Source organism: Meriones unguiculatus, chromosome 15 (assembly GCF_030254825.1).
Source record: "Meriones unguiculatus strain TT.TT164.6M chromosome 15, Bangor_MerUng_6.1, whole genome shotgun sequence".
Taxonomy (NCBI): Eukaryota; Metazoa; Chordata; class Mammalia; order Rodentia; family Muridae; genus Meriones; species Meriones unguiculatus.
Window position 1 is genome coordinate 17,338,524 of NC_083362.1, and position 19,413 is coordinate 17,357,936.

Here is a 19,413-nt window from a genome sequence, read left to right on the forward strand (position 1 = left end):
CATATGTTTTTCTTCCCTATTTTTTAACTGAATACAGTATGAGGAAATATAATCATATGCTTATTTACACACATACAGGGGATGAGAGAATGGATAGAAGGAGGACAAGATGGAGGGAGAAAGAAGGGAAGAATGAGAGAGCGGGAATAAGGGAGAGAGACAGAGACAGAGGTGATCCTGAAGCTTGAAGGTACCAGAACACACCAGGCTAGCACTGCTTAGATGCTTTCTGGCTTAGTGGCCCTCCTTCCCAATTCAATCCCAGCGACATGCATGAGACCCCTTAGTATACGCTGATAACCGCAAACTCTGCTCTACGCTTCCGTGTTTCTTCTGCTTCATCTCTGCTTCATGCTTCTATCAGCATGCCCTACATCTCCCTGATCTTTCCTTCTGTGTCTAGTCTATTATTAACAAGCCCATCTAATGACGCTCAGTTCTAACGTTCTTCTCCAGCAATGGTATTTTTATAGCAGCATACTGCTGCGGAAATGCTCCTTCTTCTCATAGCCATTGTCCATCCTTTGTATTAGAACCCTTGGTTTTTTTTGTAACAGCTATACTGAAAGTACCATCTGGTCATTCCACTATCTGGGTCATCTCTTGTCTATGTTATAAATAATGAGTTACAAGTCTTTTTAGCATGTCATATAATCTTGCGTTATTGCCAAGAAACATGCATAAAAGAAGAGGAGTCTGAATTCAGTATTTGCCTGGAGAAAAGAAGGAATCTATTTCCTGTTCCTGCTGTCCAACCTCTAATGTTACAGCAACAGTAACCGAGCAGGACCTCGGTTAGCTGCGATTTTAGTTTGAGTCAATGACCAGTCCCTTGTTCACATCACTAAGGAGATGCCTATCAGACTTACACAGTACCCACAGAGTTGGGGATCATAGCCCCATCTGCTACAAGGTCCACAAGCTCAAGTAATTCCTTCCTTCTATAAGTTGCCTTGGTCATGGTGTTTTACCACAGCAACAGAGAAACAACTAATAATTTTGCCTCAAAAGAAAAAAAAAAAGACAAAGAAGAAAAGAAGTGAGGAGTACGGAGATGGGAGAGAAAAAGGAGGGCACTGGGTAGATTCTGTTGCCCCACTCTAAGGGCTCTATGCATACAACTTGATCCAGGATGGCGTGCTCAAAGACCTGATCTTTCCCAGTGAAGGAACCTGTTCTTTGATTGCCCAGCTCTCTGACGGATTGGTAAGTGCTCTTATTTAGGAGCTCACTGCCTAATTTTTGTTATGAAGACTCACCAGTGGTCTCTGTAGCTCTCCATTTCCAATCACATTTACACCAGTCACCATTTCACTGCCTTTATGCATGAAGCAAAACAAGAGTTATACTCAGAGTCTTCACTAAGGCAGAAACTAAAAAGCATTAATTCGTCACAGTCTCCATTTGAGGATATCCTTTGAGGACACATAGCCAAGGTTACAGACTACATTACTCAGCTGACAAGGTAAAGGAACAAAGGCCAAGCAGGATACAGAGGCATATTCACGTAATCCCAGCGCTAGGGACACTGGGGCAGGAGGATGAAGAGTTGGAAGCCAGTCTGGAGTACCTAGTAAGACCTCCTTTTCTTCTTTTTACAAGTTAAAATGTCAAACGCCTCCTAAATTGTTATCTCTGTTATTTTGGGTTTGCTGTTGATGTCTTCCCGTGTTGAATGCTCTTACGGGTGGGAAGACTCTTTGCGCTGTGTTTATGCAGAGCTCCACACGGCTGTGAAGACCTAAGTACATTTCATTTTAGAAAAGGGTTACGTTTCCAGCTTTTTCGAGTGTCTCTCAGGTGCATTTGCTGTTTAGTACAGGCCAGGCACCAACCATCCTCTCACCCACTCGGGGATGCTCCTGCTGCTTCCAATTATTAATTGGGCGCTTTTGTAGCTTCAGGGCCACAGTCAAGACTCTATTCATTGGAACAGAATCAGAAACAGTAAGACATAAAAGAAAATTCTAGGATAATAAAAGAATAAAAAATAATAAACTTTAAATAAAGAGAGGTGGTGGCTTTATTTTTTGCTGCTTTTATCAGCTAATAGCATCCAACCAAGAGATGTAGTTTACAAAGACCTCAAATGAGCTCCCATCCCTAACCAAGAAAATATCTCCAACTGACAACTTCTTGCAATAAAAAAAAAATATTAATTTTTTTTTCCAGTGGAGTTTCACTGATCATGTAAGTCACACTTATGGTCAGGTCTCACGCTCAGCAGTACATGGCCAATACAAAATGAACTTAGTGGTGTTTTCGCAGATTTCTGTTGTTGTTGTTTCATGATGCTTTGTTTGGGCTTTTTTTTTTTTTTTTTTTTTGTCTACTGGTCTTTTGGCTTGTACATCATTATTCCCAGTCTTGTGTTTTTTACAGAAGTATGTGTGTGTGTATGAGTGTATACTTATTTGCATGCATACACATGTGTGAGTGCTTGTCTGTGTGTATATATATTTCTTGTGCTTTTCCTTTTTTAATTCTGGTTTGTTTGGTTTTATTTGCTTATTTGTTTTCTAAAGAAAGATGGCAGGAAGTGGGATGGGTGGGAAGGTGAGGAAGGTCTGGGAGAGGATGAGGGATTTTCCTGAGACAAGGGTAGCCAGGAGCTGAGGAGATGGCTTTAAGAACCTGGTCAAGCTTTGAGTGTGTACCCCCTCTCAGCACCCCAAGAAAGCTGGCCACATGTGGGACACCATTATCTCCTGTGGGGAAAAAAACAGGCGGGAGCGCCCCCAGTTAAACAAGATCAACGCTGCACGGCGCATTTGAACGTCTGCATCTATCCATATACAGGCGTCAATGGACTCTCCTTAACTCACCTGACTCAGGTGACTATTACATGAACACACAACTAACTCAGGATGCTCCCTTGGAATGTGCACTTGTAATTCCAGAGTTCCAATAAGCAATTACAGATGTGCACTCTCATGTTCACTGACCCTGCTCAAAATGCCAAGTCATGTTCACTGACTCAACCTAATTGTCCACGCATGGATCAGAGCAGAAGAAAAATGTATAGATTCACAACATAGTAAATACTATCCAGCCTTAAAGAAAAAAAAAAAGCCAAATCTGGCGAGACAGCTCAGTGGGTAAAGTGCTTGCTATATACACATGGGGACCTGGTTTCAGATGTCCAATATGCATGTAAAAGGCCAGGTGTGAGGATTACATCTGTATTCTACAAACCAATGGGAAGTGGCAACAGGAAAGGTCTAGCCCTACTGGCCAACCAGCTGAGCAGAAAGGACAAAAGGCTCAAAAGCAACAGCAAGGAGGGTGGAAGGTGAGGCAGCTAACAAAGGAATGTCAAATACACATGGACGCTCCCACATAAAATTCTCAATATTTTCTACATATTTTGTTCAAATTCCTGAGTGATGATCTAAGATTTTTAGACAAGTTGAAACTGAATTTAAAATGTCTTTTTTCAAAAAGAACTGTATTGCCCCCAAAGAAACATGTCCTTACTTATTGTAAGAGCAATGCAAAGGTAAAATGACTAATGTTCAGCAGTATTGCGAGAGCTGGTAAACTCCTAAGGAGAATGGGCCATGAGTTCTGCCACAACTCCTTACTTCTCCAAGAGAGTTCGTATTCACTGAGCAGGCAGCACAGAGGCATCCACAAAAGCTAATAGGAGATGGGTAAATTCCATTAAAACTCTATTTACGGACATGGAAACCTAAATGTCATATAATTTTTACATGTCACAACAAATTTTTCTTTTGACTTTTACAAACATATAAAATGGTAAAAATAATTCATAGTTGGTAGTGATCCCCAAATGGGTCAGGTTTGCTACATAGGCCATGATATTTTATCCAGTAATATGTCACCTAAATTATATAATCTATAACACAGACACTATATTAAGAATGAATAAGAAAGCAGATTTAGAAGTCAGACTAAAGTTTGAATTCTCAGCATACCACTTCAACTTCCAATCTATACAACCTTGGCCAAGCTGCCTATCCTTACCCTGCACCAATTTTCTTTTGTGTAACCTGAGAATCATACTAATAGTGACGATTAGAAAGGTAGAGCATTGCCAAACAAGACTGCAAGAAGGTCCAAATATGACACACAAAGGAATTAATAACACCCTGGGCATCTAATACAGGAACATCCTGTATGAATATGAGTGAATATCATTCTACTGATATTATAATCAAAACACAGGAAAATTTTCATCAGTAAAATGTGATATGACATTATTTTTTGAGGGTGGTGGGATGCAAATGTAACCAAGTTAAAGGTATCATGATGAGACTATCTAGGTAGATCTAGGTTAATCCTAATCCAATGTCAAGTACCCTCAGAACATGACAGACAGGAGAGAAGCCAACAGGGCTATGCGGAAGAAACAAAATGGTGTGCTCTGTCTAGGAGGCAGAGAAGATCCCAGCTGCCACTGGGGGCCAGGGGAGAAGTAGGAGCAGGAGGCAGTCCCTCAGTCCTGTGCTCTGAGGCTTCTGACTTCCCCAACACTGAAACAATCATTTCACGTTTGTCTTAGAAAGCAATCACTGGCATTCTAACTATACAAAAAAAAAAAAAAAAAAATCACCCTTCATAACAAATCAGAAAAACTGGTCAAATATGACATTGTTCTCACAAATTCTACACAACAAAATTAAAGTGTGTGTGTGTGTGTGTGTGTGTGTGTGTGTGTGTAAGAGTATGTGCAATTTGTTTTTCATTTCTTATCCATATTTTAGAAACCTATCTCTAACTGAAACAACACATTGCCTTAAAATTTTCTGTCAACAATATGTTGCAGTTCCAAAGGCAAATTTTCTCAGCAGGCACCTGGATCATTCCAAGAAATCATGTAGTAGTAGTCACAATCAACTGCAAGGTCACTGGGTGTTTATTTGCCAATAGCACAGAGACAAGAAAACTGGTTCTTTTCTCTGCCTTGCTCGCATCATTTTCACACAAATCAGCGTAGTTTGAAGCTCCTTGTATTTTAGGATCTAATACTATTAATGACAGTCTGCTATCTATAAAGAAAAAAAGGACCTTAAAAGGCAACCAAAGGATAAGAAGATGGCTCACCGTTAAAGAGTACCTGACTAACATGCCAGTCTGAAGTCAATTCCCAGCAACATGAACATGAATGAATGGATGAGAGAGAGAGAGAAGAAGGAAGGAAGGAAGGAAGGAGGGAAGGAAGGAAGGAAGGAAGGAAGGAAGGAAGGAAGGAAGGAAGGAAGAGCTCAACTCCCAAGCCAAACATAATTAGGGCAATATTTGCATATGCAGATAGGACATTACTAAAAAGATGAATATTGAATATAAGTACAGAAATTCTACTGCAATACTTTCTCTCTCATCTGTTGCAATATGAAACAAAACATAAAATCAGCAGCAGAAAGGACCTCCTACATCTAAGTTTCTATCCTACGTCTAAGTGCCATCCTACCAAAAACAATTTACAGATTCAGTAAAACTCCAATCAAAATAACATTCTTCTGAGAAAAAGAAAAAAAATCCCTAAATTCTTATAGAAGCATAAATGACCCCAGATAGCCAGAACAATACCAAGTAAAAAGGTCAATTCTGGAAGGATTAATATACAATCTCGATATTATGAGCTGTACTGCAGGGTTATAGTAATAAAAACAGCATGGTACTGGCACAAAAATGGACAAGTAGATCAGTGATATGAAACAGACTCAAACATGAGTGCATGTGATTACAGCCACCTGAAGTTTTACAAAGATTCCAAAAAGGCACTCTAGAGAAAAGATAGCGTCTTCAACAAATGGAACATGGGGAACTCTATGTACATATCTAGAAGAAAGGAATGCAGCCCCAACAATTATCCAGCACAAAACTCAACTCTAAATGTCTCACTGCCCTCAGTGGGAAACTCAACAGTGAGTGAAACTCTAGAAGAAAACATATGCAGCCCACAAGACAGAGGTTGTAGGCACCAGTTTTTCAAATGCTACTTCATTTGTGGGTTTCTTAAACCTTATACCCCCCTTCCAACCCTCCAAACCCAGGTACAGGAAAAAGAAGGTTGTAAGGGAAAGGGGACGTAGCCTCTTCACTTCTTTCAGCTGGGTAGAGTCTTAGTGTTCTTTTGGAGCAAAACCAATATCCATCATGAGGAAATCCAGAAGTCCAGGTAACCAGCAAGCCAGCAAGCCAGCAAGGGCAGCAAGCAGTCCTCCCCCATCTCCTCCAAGCTGCTGTGCCTTCTTCCTCTGGGCTGTCATATTTATACCTCTCAGAATCCTCAGAATTCAACTAATTCCAGCTGGCAAAGACCACACTCTGCACGAGACAATTAACAGGTGTTGACAAACTAAAATACCCCACTCAGGATTATAACCAAAAAAAAAAAAAGGTTTATATATCATAAACCAAAATGTACATAACAAGAGGTGCTTTCCGTAGGACCCCATTTACTCAGGAATTAAGGCCACTATTGACCACTAGGACCTCATGAAACTAAAAGACATAGGTTTTATACATACATACAAGATAGCTCACAGTCTCCATTTGGGTTATTGGTGGTGCTGGTCTAGAAGGCTGATAAGATTGGAGTCTACTGACATTGCTGAAGACACAGCATATTTCAGACTCAGAACATGAGAGAATCAAGCTGAAATTGAACTGAAGGTCTCTTTCCTGAAGATTAGCTCTCATAGATTGGAAGTTACTATGTAAGCTACTATAAGAGAAAAGCAATAAGTACTCCTATCCAGCTGTGAAGACTATGAAACACAACAAAATATTTTGGTTTACATAAGAAAAATTTAAAAATAATTTAAAAAGTGCAGTCAGTAGTGTGTGGAGAAGAGAGGGGTCAACCAACAACCATCAACACAGAGTTGGGACATGCTCAATATAAGGAAATTCATGTCTAGTACTGTAAACTTGGTCAACTACCCATTGCTGGAGAGGTCATCAACCTCAAAGGGAATCTACTATTGCCTTGTTCCTAAGATGATAAAATTTCTAACTGCATTCTAAAGAACTAACCTTCTGCCCACAGATAAAGAGATTTCTAACAATTCTTCAAAGAAGTTTCTTTTGCAAATGGAGACTACCACAGAGACCCACAACTGGTCAAAATGTAGAGAAGAGGAGATTGTGGAGTATTCAAGGACAACTAGTATTTCTATAAAGCAGTCCCCACCATGAAAGGATCATTTCCAAGAACATGCTGGAAGACATGGCAGAAAGATATTACGAGTCTGCTACTCAATTGTGTAGTCTATATACGACAAAAGGCTGCACCCATGTAATCTCAGCAACACGGCTGGCTGAAGAATACCCCCATAATGAAAACACACGTCAACATCCCTACATGGATGGGGGAATTTCACTGGCTCCCATCCTGAGACCAAGAGCTTTAGGTAATCAATGACTGCTGAGAGACAGAATCAGTTTTCTTCAGGTGTGCGACCCCTCTTAGGTTATCCAGTCTCAAGTGGTCAGCACCAAATCTATCTGCATTGGTGCAACACTAAATGGAATCAGCATGTGGCATATATGCATGTATGAGTGTGACATTAATAATTAGAGAAGTCCTGGATTTGAGAGGCAGTAGGGAAAAACACAAAAGGAGTTGAACGTAGAAGAGGAAAGAGTGAAAAGGATGGAAATATAGTACTTGTGTACAAAACTCTCTCTCTCACACACACACACAGACACACACACATTTGTTTAATCCTAAAAAATGTAACTTAGCTAAATAAGGTCTCATTCATCTCATGAAGTGAAATGAAATATCTAAAGCATACAAACCAGAGTTGGTGGCGTTTGCTAAAGAGAAACAAAAGTCCAGAAGCTTTCGTCCACCTCTTTAATCAGAATGGCTAAGATAAAAAACTCAAGTGACAATACATGCTGGAGAGGATGTGGAGAAAGAGGAACCCTCCTCCATTGCTGGTGGGAATGTAAACTTGTACAACCACTTTGGAAATCAATCTGGCACGTTCTCAGACAATTATGAACAGTGTCACCTCAAGATCCAGCTATACCACTCCTAGGCATATATCCAAAAGATGCTCAAGTATACAACAAAGACATCTGCTCAACCATGTTCGTAGCAGCTTTATTTGTAATAGTCAGAAGCTGGAAACAACCCAGATGTTCCTCAGTTGAGGAATAGATATAGAAATTATGGTACATTTATACAATGGAATACTACTCAGGAATTAAAAACAAAGAAATCATGAAATTTGCAGGCAAATGGTGGGATCTAGAAATGATTCTTCTGAGTGAGGTATCCCAGAAGCAGAAAGATACACATGGTATATACTCAGTTATTAGGTGGATATTAGACATATAATATAGGATAATCATACTAAAACCTGTACATCTAAGGAAGCTAATCAAGAAGGAGGACCCTGGTAAGAAGCCCAGTCTTCATTCAGAAAGGCAAACAAGATGGACATTAGAAGAGGGAGAAAACAGGGAACAGGGCAGGAGCCTACTACCACAGAGGGACTCTGAAAGACTCTACCCAGCAGGGTATCAAAAGCATATGCTGAGATTCATAGCCAAACTTTTGCAGAGTGCAGGGAATCTTATGAAAGAAAGGGGAGATAGAAAGACCTGGAGGGAACAAGAGCTCCACAAGGAGAACAAAAGAACCAAAAAATCTGGGCACAGGGGTCTTTTCTGAGACTGATACTCCAAACATGGGCCATGCATGGAGATAACTTAGAACCCCTGCGCATGCCAGCTCAGTGTCCAAGTGGGTTCCCCAATCATAGGAACAGGGACTGTCTCTGACATGAACTCATGGACTGGTTCTTTGATCACCTCCCCCTGAGGGCAGAGCAGCCTTACCAGTCCATAGAGGAAAACAAAGAAGCAGTCCTGATGAGACCTGATAGACTAGGGTCAGATGGAAGGGGAGGAGGACCTCCCCTATCATTGGACTGGGGGAGGGGCATAGGAGAAGAAGAGGGAGGGATGGTGGGATTGGGAGGAGAGGAGGAAGAGCCTACAGCTGGGTTGTAATTAAAGTAAATAAGTAAATAAATGAGGAAAAAAAGAGAAAGGAGGACTAAAGAAATGGCTCAGGAGTTAAGACAGTTTACTGCTCTTATAGAGAGCCCTAGTTTGGTCCCAGCACTAAGATGGTGGCTCACAATATTCTATAACCAGTTCCAAAGGATTCAATACCCTTTTGGGGCCACCAAGATAACCTGCTTGCACATGGTGTACATAAATTCATACAACCATACACACATACACACACATAAATACATACAAATAAGTATTTTCTGATGAACAAAGGTACAGTCTAAGTTTGCTTACTAAGAATATCCCTTAGTAAATATTTTTAAATCAATGAGCATAGATTTAAACGTTCTACATGGGCCTTCTACAAGAATGCTTACATAATCTTGAATAGTTACTGTCATGGTTTGAAAAAGAATGGCTCCCATAGTCTGTTATATATTTAAATGCTTAGTCATTAGGGAATGGCACTATTTGAGAAGAGCTACAAGGACTGGGAGGTGTAAACTTGTTGGAAGAAGTGTGTCACGTGGGGTGGGCTTTGGAACCCCAAAGCCCATACCAGGTCTAGTCTCTTACTTTCTCTCTGCAGTAGATCAGGATGTAGCTCTCAGCTCTTTCTCTGGCACCATATTGCCATGCCTGCCACTATGCTCCCCACAATAATAATAATAGAGTAAGCCTCAAACACTAAGCAAGCCCCAATTAAATGCTTCCCTGTATAAGAGTTGCCTTGAAGTTCACAAGAAGACCAGCAGAGCCAACTAACGAGGGCCAAGAGGAGCCTGCTGAGACTGAAGCACCAACCAACGACCTGGACCTAGGCCCCTTACAGAGATGTAGCTGATGGGCAGCTCAGGGCTCATGTGGGTCTCCTAATAAGGGGAGTGGGGACTCTCTGAAAAGGCCTCTCTTGCCAACTTTTTAATCACTTCCCCCTGGAGGGATTGCCTCGCCAGGCAAAAGGGGAGAGGACACATTCAGCTCTGATAGGACCTGATGGGCTGAGGTGAATGGAAAGGGGGCTCCCATTTTCTGAGGAATAGGGGAGGGGGATCAGAGAGAGAGATGGGGGGTAAGACTGGGAAGTGAGGAGCAATGGGGCTAAGACCAGGATGCAAAGTGAATTAATTAATTTAAAAGAGTTACCTTTGCCACAGTATCTGCTCACAACAATGGAACAGTGACTAAGAAAGCTACAATGGAGAACAACAACAACAACAAGAATAAAAAGAAGAACATGAACAAGAAGCAGCAGCAGCAGCAGCAGCACCCACTGCCACTGTCAGACAGCCCATTGTTTAAACAATGAAAATGAATAAACAGAAGTTTAAAACATTTCATCTACAAGAAGTTAATGGAATACAACCCAAATCTACAATCATTTGAAAAGAATAATAAAAGAAGCATGAAGGACCACTTTCAACGTTACCTTATAGAAAATGGGGAAAATGAGCGTTCTTCTCTTTAAAAAGAAATTTGCTTAACAAAATGAGATTTCAGAGACCATAATTTTAAAAATGCTGAAACGGAAAGCTGAACGAAGATAAGCAATGGAGCTAAAATCCCAATCAAGAATAGACTTCAAATCTGTCCTTCAGTGTCAATGACACTGTAGTAGTAAAAAACAAAACAAAAAAAGAGCAGATGAGCAGCAACAACAGGGTAAGATGCTGATTTACCAGAAGAAAACCACATCAGACTATTCCCACATCCCAGAGTATTTATACTTCTGCTTAAAGAAACATATCAAAAATTAGCTTGTCAGCTACTGTGTGTTCTATGCTAATTAAAAAAAAATAACTGGACATCATAAAAATAACACCAGAGAGTAAAAACCAAAGGTACAACATCTCTCTAAAAAGAAGAAAGCAACTCTACAAAAAATACAAACCCCTGTGATAAATCCAAGAGCAAAAGCAGCACAGATACTGCTAGGGCCCCTCTGGGTGTGTGTCTCTCAACAATAACTGTAACATCTGACTGAGAGGTAAATGTTTAAAGGGTACTCACAGCTTTATCATAAGCTAAATCCAAAGTCTCATTATAGTCATGCCAAGATTAGCTAATAAGAACAGACAGAACACTGTAGTTATAGATGAAATGTCACAGAAAAGAGAATTCAGTTTGTGTTTAACTTTGTGAGCTGTTGAAACATTTCATTTCAGTATGCACTTCTATGCTTAAAATCTTTCTGCAGATGGTGGATGAAAACCATCAATATAAGAGCCTTTATCCTACTTCTTCTGTGAAAAAACACGTAAGTAGTAAAATACTACTTTTTAAAAATCTCTGCTTTGTTTTTTAAATGTAATAAAACTGATAAAGAAAAAATTTTCAAAAAACAAAAGGCATAAAATTATATTTTAAAGCATATTCAACTTACAAAGAACAAAATATATGTCAAAATATCAAAGATAAAAGAATATATAAAAACGAGGAGTAAAAAAGCAGGACTTATTTTTAAGGCTACAGAGTGAGCTATACATCTCATCAGCCAGCTATTTAAGACATTAGTATCATGAAAGTCAGACACATTATTATAGATGATAAGTTGATTATACAGGACAATCTCAAAGGATTTTATATCCTCTAATATTTTTATGAATACACAAATTGAGATACCATAAAACTCATACACATAGTAATGATCTTTAAATGCAATGATGACAAGACACTAATGACTACCTTGTCTACACTACCTTTTCTACCTAATGACAAGACACTTAGTTAGAATGTGATAACCCTAATATTTCACTGAGTAGCATTGAAACAGAAATTGTATATCTATTTCCATGCTTTTTACAGATAGGTAAAAAGAAACAACAGGCAGTTAAATCATCATTGATTTTTTTTTTTTTGTATTCCCATTCTTATTTCAAAGGCAGAGTTTTTCCTAACATAGAAATTATGGACAAAACAGCCTAAAATACCAGGGCCTTAATTAGGAAATGCAGGCAGTTAAGTTTGAAACAAAAACAAACAGAATGTTCATAAAACTCTTTACAAACACAACAAATGTGGTATAGAGCACTATTCCTATAATCTACTGAAATTATATGTTATACAGTCTAAGATTAACAGTTAGTATATTTCAGATTACTGAAAAAAACTGATTTCTAAAAAACAGCACCGAGCTACACAGTCATATATATGAGAAGCTCTCAGTTACTGTCCCTAATTATCTAATACATTGGTCAAGAAAAATAGTACTCTCTTGTAGTAATTGAAATTGAAAATCAAAAGTTTAAATTGAGCTCGGCAGGCAATAAAGACTGAAACTTAGAAAAGAGAAGTGTGAACACCATCATGAATTTCAATCCGAGCTGTGCTTCTACACAGTGCACTGTCTTTTACCTCTCAGATTAGAAAGCCCATTTACTCTCAACTCTGCGAGGTGACTAAAGAAAAATGACTTAAACAAAGGAAGATTAGCACCACCACGTCCATCTCCTTGCCTAAGTATCTGAGTAACAGCAGTGTTCAAAAAAAAAAAAAAAATCAAGAAAACTATTTTTCTCAGTTTACGCATTAACATTATTAAGATAAGCAAGTGACTGCTAGGAATATAAGACTATGCCCAGGCCTGGTACAGGGCCAGAGCCACCTTCCTCCTTACCTGCAGTCTCTGGAACTCTGACGAGGAAGGCTTAGGGCTCAACGGTATATCACATTGTTTACAGTACTTGCACTCAGAGTTGGGCTCCAGCTGACCCTCACTGTGGGGACACTCCACTGTCTGCTCCATCTCAAATCTTAGCTACAGCTAACTCTGTGCCACAGAAGCCAGTGTGTCCACAGATCTTCCTGTCTGAGACAAAAGCAAGATAGAAAAGGCACCAGCCTTGATCTCCTGTTCCACAGTATCTCCCTCTGTTGTCAGGGAACTGGACTAGTCAGTTCTGGATCAAAGGAACCATGCAGCCAGCAAATGTTGGGGTTCTGTTTTGTTTTGTTTGGGTGCGAGTCCATGTGCCTTAAATAAAGGCCTACTATCTAAGAAACAGACCAAATCTAATCATTTGAATAAAATAACTTGTTTTGTTCCTTCACACCAATGCAGACCAATAAAGGCCTACTATCTAAGAAACAGACCAAATCTAATCATTTGAATAAAATAACTTGTTTTGTTCCTTCACACCAATGCAGACGTCTTCCAGCTGAAGAGCTGCACTTCAAAACCCCTAGGAACTCCCCAAACTGCCAAAGCTTCAGACTGCTGAACAAAGCAGCTTTGCTCTCCATTACGTTCTACACGTTTGTTTTATGGAAGATTAACTGTAACCCTTTGTAACACTTCTAATCAGTTGTCTGGATGAACATTAGTGTCTCATCACCCTTCAAATTTCCTAATAGCCCGTTAGCACACAGTGAGGCAGGAGGCTGGGAGAGAGGAGGCTTTGGGATACTCAAAGCCCTGAATGAGTAGATGTGCAGAGGCTCAGTTTGACCATCTGTTCCACAGTGTGGCTGCTGTGCAGAAGCACACTACGCAACAATTAGACCCCACAGACTGTGCTTCCAAGCACTGGGCAGGACTTTCTTCTTGTGCTTGCCTGTGCCTGTCCAGTCTCCCTGAGGAGCCCTGGCTGACAGCATGCTTAGCATGCCGCTGCTTCTGCCACCAGAGCACAGAGCCTCCACGTGCATCACCACCCCCCTCGGCCAGACATGGCTTGAAATGGAATAAAGTTCACAAAGCTTCATGGAAACAAAGCAGGAAAAAATTTAAAAGCAATGGACAATTTGCAGCTTCAAAACTTCCCTGAATCATAAGTTTGACATAAACAAATTTCTCCCTTAAATCTTAATACTCTTCACAATTAAACATGATTGGAAGAATTAAGGGTAGGCCCGGTGGCACATGCTGGCAATCCCACCATTTGGTAGGAGGTGAAAGAGATGTGAGTTGAAGACCAGCAGGTGTTACATTGTAAAACGCTATACCAATCAAAGTAGATAAGTCTCCTCTCTGTTCAATTTCCACCGCTTGCCTGTGTTTCCAGTTTTTAACTTTTCTGTACATAAAAACCACTAATGTTTATACCATGCCTATCAGAAACTTCTCATTTTGCATTTAAATGACAATTTCATAAAGTTTTCTATTAATAAATAGTAGTAGGAGACATGGGATAGGAAGCTTCTCATGTGTCAGCACTGTCCTAACTATGAGGATCCTTCCACTGAAACCCTCACTTTGGCCCTAGGACATAGGTTCTATTTCATTCCCTCAATAAGTAGCTGAGTAAGGACTGAAATCTAAAGAACTCTAGGACAGAACCTCTGCATTTCTGTAACTCTGTTCCTTGGGTTAGGCCCCTTACACAAAGCATTCTTCCCAGAAAGAAGTCTCCAGATCCTGTTTAACAAAGACTAATTCCCTTCTGCTTAAGTACATGCTCATGGAATAATAATAATAATTGGTGGAATAATGTTCTTGTGGAATGTATACAATTCACCCTTGTTCATTCAAATGCTGATTTCCCTGCCCCACTATCTTGTTTCAGTAGGAACACTGCATTGTGATGCTTATTCTAAACATCACCCATCTCATTTGTAAACATGCTACCATTTATTCTCTGTATTGTCAATAAAAACAACCAGCCAATGCTGAGCAATGGAAAAAATACAGTGAAACCTCCTGGTCTGGAAGGGAGAAGAAAGAAGGAGAGGAAGGGGAGATCCGAGAAGAGAGAAGAAAGAACCAGAAAACATCAGCAGAAATGAACGGGATCTAAGATATGACCAAAAAGCAAGTGTAATGTGGGAAATCTGAATGGGAGGAAGATATGCAGGCTTGGGGATTTAGGATGTAGTAATTATTGCCCAGCATTGTGCTCTATGTTAATTAAATGAATCCTAGTCTCTATGTTGTGATTTGAGTATACAGCTGGTTTAAGAATAACTGCTGTTAAACTAAATGATACATCAATATTAAATATTAATAGTCATCAATAACTAATGCTTCTTAATGTTTTTCATTGGTCTCATATTTTTCTAACTCATCTTAAACAAGTAATTTTGACCTCTATACCTGAATAAATTTACTTACATTTTCCTATCTTTGTCGCTTACTTACAGCTTGGTTCTATTCATTTATTCTTTCAGTAGTCAGTGAGGATTTACTAGGTACCAGGCACTCACCAAGTCTCAGAAAAATCACAAAATTTTAAATCTGCAAGCAATCTTGGAGATAAAAATAAATGAAAATTAATGTTTACAGTCAAAAAGTAAAAATCTAAAGCAGCTATATTCAATTCTTAGTTTACCCCCAGAAATAAGCTAAATCTGGTGTTTCTCTCTACATCATGTATACCCGTGGTTTTGCTTTCTGTGACTAAAAGTATTTGAATCACCTGCTGTTGCTAAGCAGACCCTCATTCAGAACGTGCATAAAGACAATAATCATATGGACAATGCATTAGTTCTTGGTTGCTAAAACAAAGGCCATAGAAGTAATGAGTTAGTAATCCATAATTTCATATATCTGAACAATAAACATCCTTTGCCTTCTAAATCTAAACCAGTTTAAGGGCCATGGTAAAAGTATATTTCCCATTCCAAAGGTAACTTAACACACTGTAACCTTCAATACATATTCCTGTCAATCTCATTTCTAAAACCCAAGTAGATTGTTTTCTAGATACTGTTGCCTTCATAGAGACTCTGAAAACAGTCAGGCCTGATTCTGTTGCTTGAAAATGTCCCCTTTTCCCTAGAAAAGTATTTTATGTAAATATCCAATGACTCTTCTAACCAGGAATACTAACAGCCTGTCCAACATTTGACAAATATTTATGTGATGAGTCGATATAGCAAGTACTATGCAAGGCAGAGCAAACAACAGTGTATGAAAGCAAAGTGTCTGTCTTCTCGACTTAAATTTGGGCATAGATAGGCATTATGTGGGAGAATATACAAAATAAATATCAGATACCCCTAAACAAATGAGTCACTACATATACCAATACACATATTAGTATTTAACCCATGAAAAGGCTAAGAGCTATTGACTATTTTGTTAACAAAAAAAAAAAAAATAGTAGTTATAGTCGCCGTTTAGTAATTATTGGTGAAGATATTTTTTTTCAATGCAGTTTATTCAGGAACCTTGAACAATCATCTGACCCTGGGGAAAGCCAGCCCACAGCTTAAATAGTCTTTGTAAGACATAAAGATTTATACCATGTAATAAAAGACAAAGGACAACAGGGTAAATGATGAGGGTAGCGTATACAGGGCCATAAGTAGGTTCATTGTAACAATATAGCTAGAGAAATCTCTTGAGAAAAATGGCCTTTGAAATGCAAATTGAAACTATTTTGAGATGCCAGTCAGATGGTTAAAAAAATGAAAAAGGAGAGAGAAGCAAATGCTGGTAAGGATGCACAGGAGTCATGTACTACTGGTGGGTGGGCAAACTGGTATAGCCACTGAAGAGCAATGTGGTGACCAACCAAAAACTAGACCTACCCTACACCCAGCCATACCACTGCTGGGCATGTACTCAGAGGCCTCTGTCCTTCCACAGAGATACTTACTCTGTGTTCATCGCTACTCTATTGACAATAGCCGGAACTAAACATAGCCTTCAGCTGCTGAACAGACAGTGAAAACTCTTATACACTGTAGCATTTTAGTCAACTATACAGAAAATGAGATTCGCAGGTAAATGGATGTAACTGGAAAAAATATATTGAATGAGGAACTTTAGAGGCCCAAAGCCAAATATTACTTGTTCTCACTCATATGTGGACCTTGGTGCTACATCTTTAGATTTGTTTTGTTTAACTTGTAGTATCTGTGAAATCCAGGAAACCAGAAAAGGGTAACTGGAGGGGAGGGGAAAAGGGCTTAGGAGAAGGGGATGAGTAGAGCACATGTGATATGAAGGGGGAAAGGAAGATAATGAGAAGCAAATTTAAGAGGGGAGAGAGATAGGAAAGTAGGACAGAAAATGGGGAATAACTAACACAAAAGACCTTTGGGAAAATCACGTGGAATAGTATTTATAAGCCTCCTCCACATTATTTTTCATATATAAAAAAATTAGTGGGAATCACCCTACATGAGGGATGATAATCTTCCCAAAAGCCACAGATTGTCGAACAAAAAGCCAGTGCCAAGTGTCAGGGGTGAACTGGAGACACCCCCCGCCCCCCCAAAAAAAGTCACTGCCATTGTTCTTTGACATGCATGAGAACATGAAGACAAGACACTACTGGGAAAGAAATTACACTCTTTGGTCCTATGACTTGGAGAAATCAAGCCCATACCAACCATGAAGCTCCTTCCCTGCTGGCTAGCCTTCACAATATCACAATGTGCCTTTGAAGGCAACTCAAAGAGAAAAGCCACACTGTCTAGGCCAGCTATCAACCCTGGGAATTACAATAACCACTGGCATAGCAAGATACGGCCATGGGTGCAACTGTGGCACAAAGGCAATGGGAACAGCCACCTGCTTTCTGAGGGTGTTTAAGGTTTGCTCCGTGTGGGGAAACACTTGTCACATACTATAAATCTGACCAAGAGTGACTGGGAATCCCAGGGGTGAACCATCTGCCATTATCTAAGTGGAATTCATATGAAACTGTTCTCTGTATTCATACCCCTATACCCAGAGATTACTACAGCTTCCAGACTTCATCAGAGAAATTGCTATGTATAATGAACAGGCAATGAATGCAGAACCTCAGGCCTGGTACAGGTGCAGAGAGAAAGTGTCTATAGAGTACTGAGCTCTAAATGAAACATCTATATCATACCCTATCCTGTCAATATTCAGGGAAGAGGAGGCGGAAAGATTCTAAGAGCCATAGGTTGAGGAAGACTGAGGAAAACAGTGTCTTCTGGACATGACAGGACTCCTGATCTCAGGAACTCAGAGCAGCTGTGGTTGCCTATACAGACTTGAAAAAGATCAAGACAATCTCCATTCGAGCATGGAATAGGGAGGGATCATTAGTCCCAGCCCTACCTGAGGAGCTAGTCACAGCTGATGGCTGCAGGGAGAGTTGGTTTTTTGAGAGTGTGTCCCCTGGTATGCTGACCATTCCCTAGAAGATCACCTACACCCACAATCATGCATACATAATCAGCACAAACTAGACTAAATAGATTAAGAAAAAACAAACAAACAAACAAAAAAAAGAGAGGACATGAACTTGAGTGGAGCTGGGCGGTAAATCTGTGAGGAGTTAGTGGAAGGAGTAAGGAAAATGATCAAAATGTATTGAATGCATGTAGGAAATTCTTAAAAAGATAAAGAATACATATTTAAAAATATACAGACAAAAGAATATCCTAAGAAATAATGAAAGGATGGTAGTTAATTCTATGAAAAGGTAGGAAAGAATATTATAGAGAAAACACACATCAAGAAAGAAAAAATAGAAGCTTGGTATATTCAGAACACAACAGAGCAGGATGGCTCAGGGTGGCCAGTGAGGAAGAGTGGGTATTAATAAAATCTGGTACTCAGAGACAAAATCATGTAGTTCGTGATACAATAAGGAATGTGACTCTCACTTAACTGAAGAGGTTGCCACTGGAGACAGGCAGACACAATACGACAGCTCATTCACATAACGAGATCGCTGTCCATAGAAAAGAAAATGTAGGAGGAGGAGGCAGCATACAGGGAGACTGACAAATAACTCAGAACAAGCTTATGGTGCGTTTACCTGTCATCACAGAGGAGAGGCTGACAAGAGGTTAGGCTAGAGTAAAACTTGCTGTGAGACTTGTGGAAGGCTGGACATTAAGTGGTTCTCCCATTTTTATTTTGGTTTGAATAGTTGATGGAAGTGGCAGGTTACCCCATTTACACAGAAATGAAAGCCTGCCTGAGTGACAGATTCCAGTTTTGGTAACTCACACTTAAGACCATCAGTTCATTTACAGAATAAATTGTTCAAGTTCTTGGCCAGTGCTTATAAATTAAGTTTACTAAAAGTGTTTTAGCCATAAAATGAACTGCCATATCTTGTACATGGCGTTAGATGAAAAAAAGAATTTAAAATAAGAATAAAGTATTAGATCTTCATACTATAAACTACACAGCAAGGTAGCAGCCTCTGGTAGGCATGATAAAAAACAGAAAGCCTCCATATACATTTAAAAACCAATATGCATTTGCTTTATATTTTAAAAAATAAGGTAGTAGGATACCTCAATTACAGATGTTTGGTTTTCTGAGACTGAGCTCCACCTGCTGGTAATTTCTTACCTTTAGTTACTGCACCATTAAAAAGAACTAAAGTATGCTAAATACAGAATGTAGTCTTCAACATTAAAAAGTTATTTTTAATTAGAATAACATTTCCTTTTGTTTATACTTCCTCTTTAGTGAACTTACCCATATACAAGGTGTTGAACTAAACATTTTCATATATTACTTTCTTAAACTTC

The 19,413-nt window shown here is 39.4% G+C and overlaps 1 protein-coding gene across 5 annotated transcripts in view; it reads right to left on the minus strand.

Moving 5' to 3' along the window:
* The window catches only part of Fer (FER tyrosine kinase), a 304,379-nt gene that overhangs the window by 200,462 nt on the left and 84,504 nt on the right, over nt 1-19,413 (minus strand). The window contains exon 1 of one of the 5 annotated variants that reach the window (XM_060368268.1): nt 12,620-12,763. The exons of the other annotated variants lie outside the window; for them this stretch is intronic. Coding sequence (XP_060224251.1) covers nt 12,620-12,748 — 129 coding nt within the window. The 5' untranslated portion in view covers nt 12,749-12,763. Of the gene's footprint in view, nt 1-12,619; nt 12,764-19,413 lie in introns of those variants that run through there. 5 annotated transcript variants of the gene reach the window in all.